General features: G+C 43.7%; 1 protein-coding gene across 1 annotated transcript; it reads right to left on the reverse strand.

Moving 5' to 3' along the window:
* Window positions 1-473: 473 nt before the first annotated feature.
* On the reverse strand, window positions 474-1,967 carry LOC106338998. The gene is made up of 2 exons (XM_013777843.1): window positions 1,284-1,967; window positions 474-1,172 (listed from the first exon to the last, which is right to left on the reverse strand). The coding sequence occupies exons 1-2, from the start codon at window positions 1,965-1,967 to the stop codon at window positions 474-476; spliced, it is 1,383 nt and encodes a 460-aa protein (XP_013633297.1).
* Window positions 1,968-2,298: the final 331 nt, after the last annotated feature.

The following is a 2,298-nucleotide window of genomic DNA, read 5'->3' on the forward strand; positions in this document are numbered from 1 at the left end:
TACTATTTTTGGCGATCTTCAACCTGACATACATACAATTCATTACTTTTAAGGAAAAATAAACAAAAACATGCACATAACGCGGGTATGTCGATATATAGTTTACATAAAACTAAGTAATAGCATTCTTTAACAACTACAAAGTTTAGTATTCTGACAAAAAAAATTAGTAATAACATAAAATTCATTTTTTCTCCACACATTAAATCTTTTTTATGCTGAGAACAATATTTTTTTTGATGAAAAGTTAAATTTATTGACCATTATGAAAAAAGAATGTCATTTACAAAATAAATCTAGAAACAAAATATTTGCTTTCTAAACTCCTATCCTTGCTCAATGCGAGCATCAAACCAACGCTGCAACAATCCTGCGAGCCCTTTCTTCTCATGGTATCAAGTAGATACAATCCTTTGCCTAATTGTCTTCTTTTTTTTTTGGTCAACTGAAATTCATTTGTAAATAAAAAGAGTTTAAGTGCTACAATGGTTTGGGCCAGAATGCAAGCAGGCCTTGGCATGTAAGTCCGCAAGCCCGTTACACTCTTTTTTGATGAAAGAGAAACTACATGAAGTGAAAGAATATAGCTCAGTCGTAGAGATGTCTGAGAGCACTCCGTAGAGCTCGGTCGGATGTCGTCCCGATGAGAGAGCTCCGATGAGCACTTGAGAGTCTGACCGTAGCCAGATATGATTGATGTTGAGATCGACAGCTTGGAGGAGGGCGTTTCTAATCGCTTCTGCCATTACTGCCGAAGAGACATGATCATGGTAGATCGATCCCCGCTTCAGCTCCAACCCTTCCCTGTCTGTGAAGATCCATGCCATACCCGCTTTGCCCGATACCCAGGCGGCGTTAGTGTTACATCGAATCGCTTGAGGGTGGAGGTTATGTCTCAGATCAGAGTGGGTAGCTTGTGGAGGGTTTGTGAGAGGCTTTTTGATCTGTAGTTGAGTCTGATCCCATTCCTTGATTGCAACGAGGGATTTGAGGATGACGCTTGCTGGTGTAGAAGGTTTCTTCTCGAAGAGCAGTTGATTTCTTGAAATCCAAAGGAACCAGAAGATCCAGGGAAGGGCGTTGCTCGTGAATCCGTAAGGAGGAAGCGGCTTCCAAGTGGTTGAAGAGATGAGGGCTGATTTGAAGGAGACAACTTGGGACGAGTCGAAGCTCTGATTCCAGGGACCAAGTTCTCAGACTTTCCTCGCAATGTCACAATGGAACAAGAGGTGAAGAGTTGTTTCTGGTTCCCCGCATCTGCAACAGTTTGTGGTGATTTGTACTCCCTGCTTTTGTAAGTTCTCGATCGTAGGTAGAGCATTTTGCCCCACTTTCCAGAGAAACATTTTTAATTTGGGGAGTAGATGAGGTGACCAGATGTGTTTGTTCCAGTCCCAACCCACAACGTCTGTATCCAAGAGTGCTAAAGTCGATTGGATTTTTGGTGATTGCAGGGAGATGTAGCCTGATTTAGCTGTGTACTCACCAGTCTTGTTGAGATTCCATATATGAGCATCCTGAGCTCCAAGCTTACTAGGCTTCAATGCGAGGATATGTGAAGCGAGTTCCGGTAACAGATTCTCCACCTTTGCTCTGTTCCATTCTTTAGTCTCTCTCGAGAGGAGGTCTGATACTAGGAGATCTTGATCTTGTAGTAGGACAGGGCCAGTTGGTTTTAAGTTTGAGCCCGGGTCGATCCATGCATCTTTCCAGACGCTTGTAGACTCTCCATCACCAATGGCTTTTCCTAGGTGTTGAATCAGCAAGTCTCTACCTTTGAGAACGCCTTTCCAGCCATGAGACAAGGAGGAGGCAGCTTTGACTGTGAGGAAAGAAGCAGAGTTGCAATACTTCCCGGTCATAATGCGAGAAAGTAAGCATTCTGGCTTTTTGATGAGTCTCCACGCTATCTTCCCAAGGAGAGCCTGGTTGAAAGCCTGAATGTCTCGGAATCCCAAGCCTCCCATACCTTTCGGTAATGTTAATTTATCCCAAGAGACCCAAGAGATTTTTTTTTCTCCATCTTTTGAGTCCCACCAGAATCTGGTAAGGACTGATTGGATCCGTTTACAGAGACTAACCGGTAGTTCAAAGCAGGTCATTGCAAAATTGGGAAGGGGAGAGAGCACTGACTGCAGCATCGTGGCCTTTCCTGCCATAGATAAGAAACAGTTAGACCAGTTTAAAGACTTCTGTTGCATCCTGTCAACAATGGAGGTGAACAGGTCTTTCTTCTTTCTACCGAAATGCTCAGGTAGACCCAGATATTTCCCAACTCCACCCCCCCCCCCCCCCCCC

The sequence above is a fragment of the Brassica oleracea genome, chromosome C4 (genome assembly GCF_000695525.1).
Source record: "Brassica oleracea var. oleracea cultivar TO1000 chromosome C4, BOL, whole genome shotgun sequence".
NCBI lineage: Eukaryota > Viridiplantae > Streptophyta > Magnoliopsida > Brassicales > Brassicaceae > Brassica > Brassica oleracea.

Coding starts and splice junctions, on each gene's coding strand:
- LOC106338998 (XM_013777843.1), bottom strand. CDS start 1,967: ATGGGAGGCTTGGGATTCCGAGACATTCAGGCTTTCAACCAGGCTCTC. Junction 1,173..1,283: donor AGAACTTACAAAAGCAGGGA/GTACAAATCACC, acceptor CCCTGGAATCAG/AGCTTCGACTCGTCCCAAGT.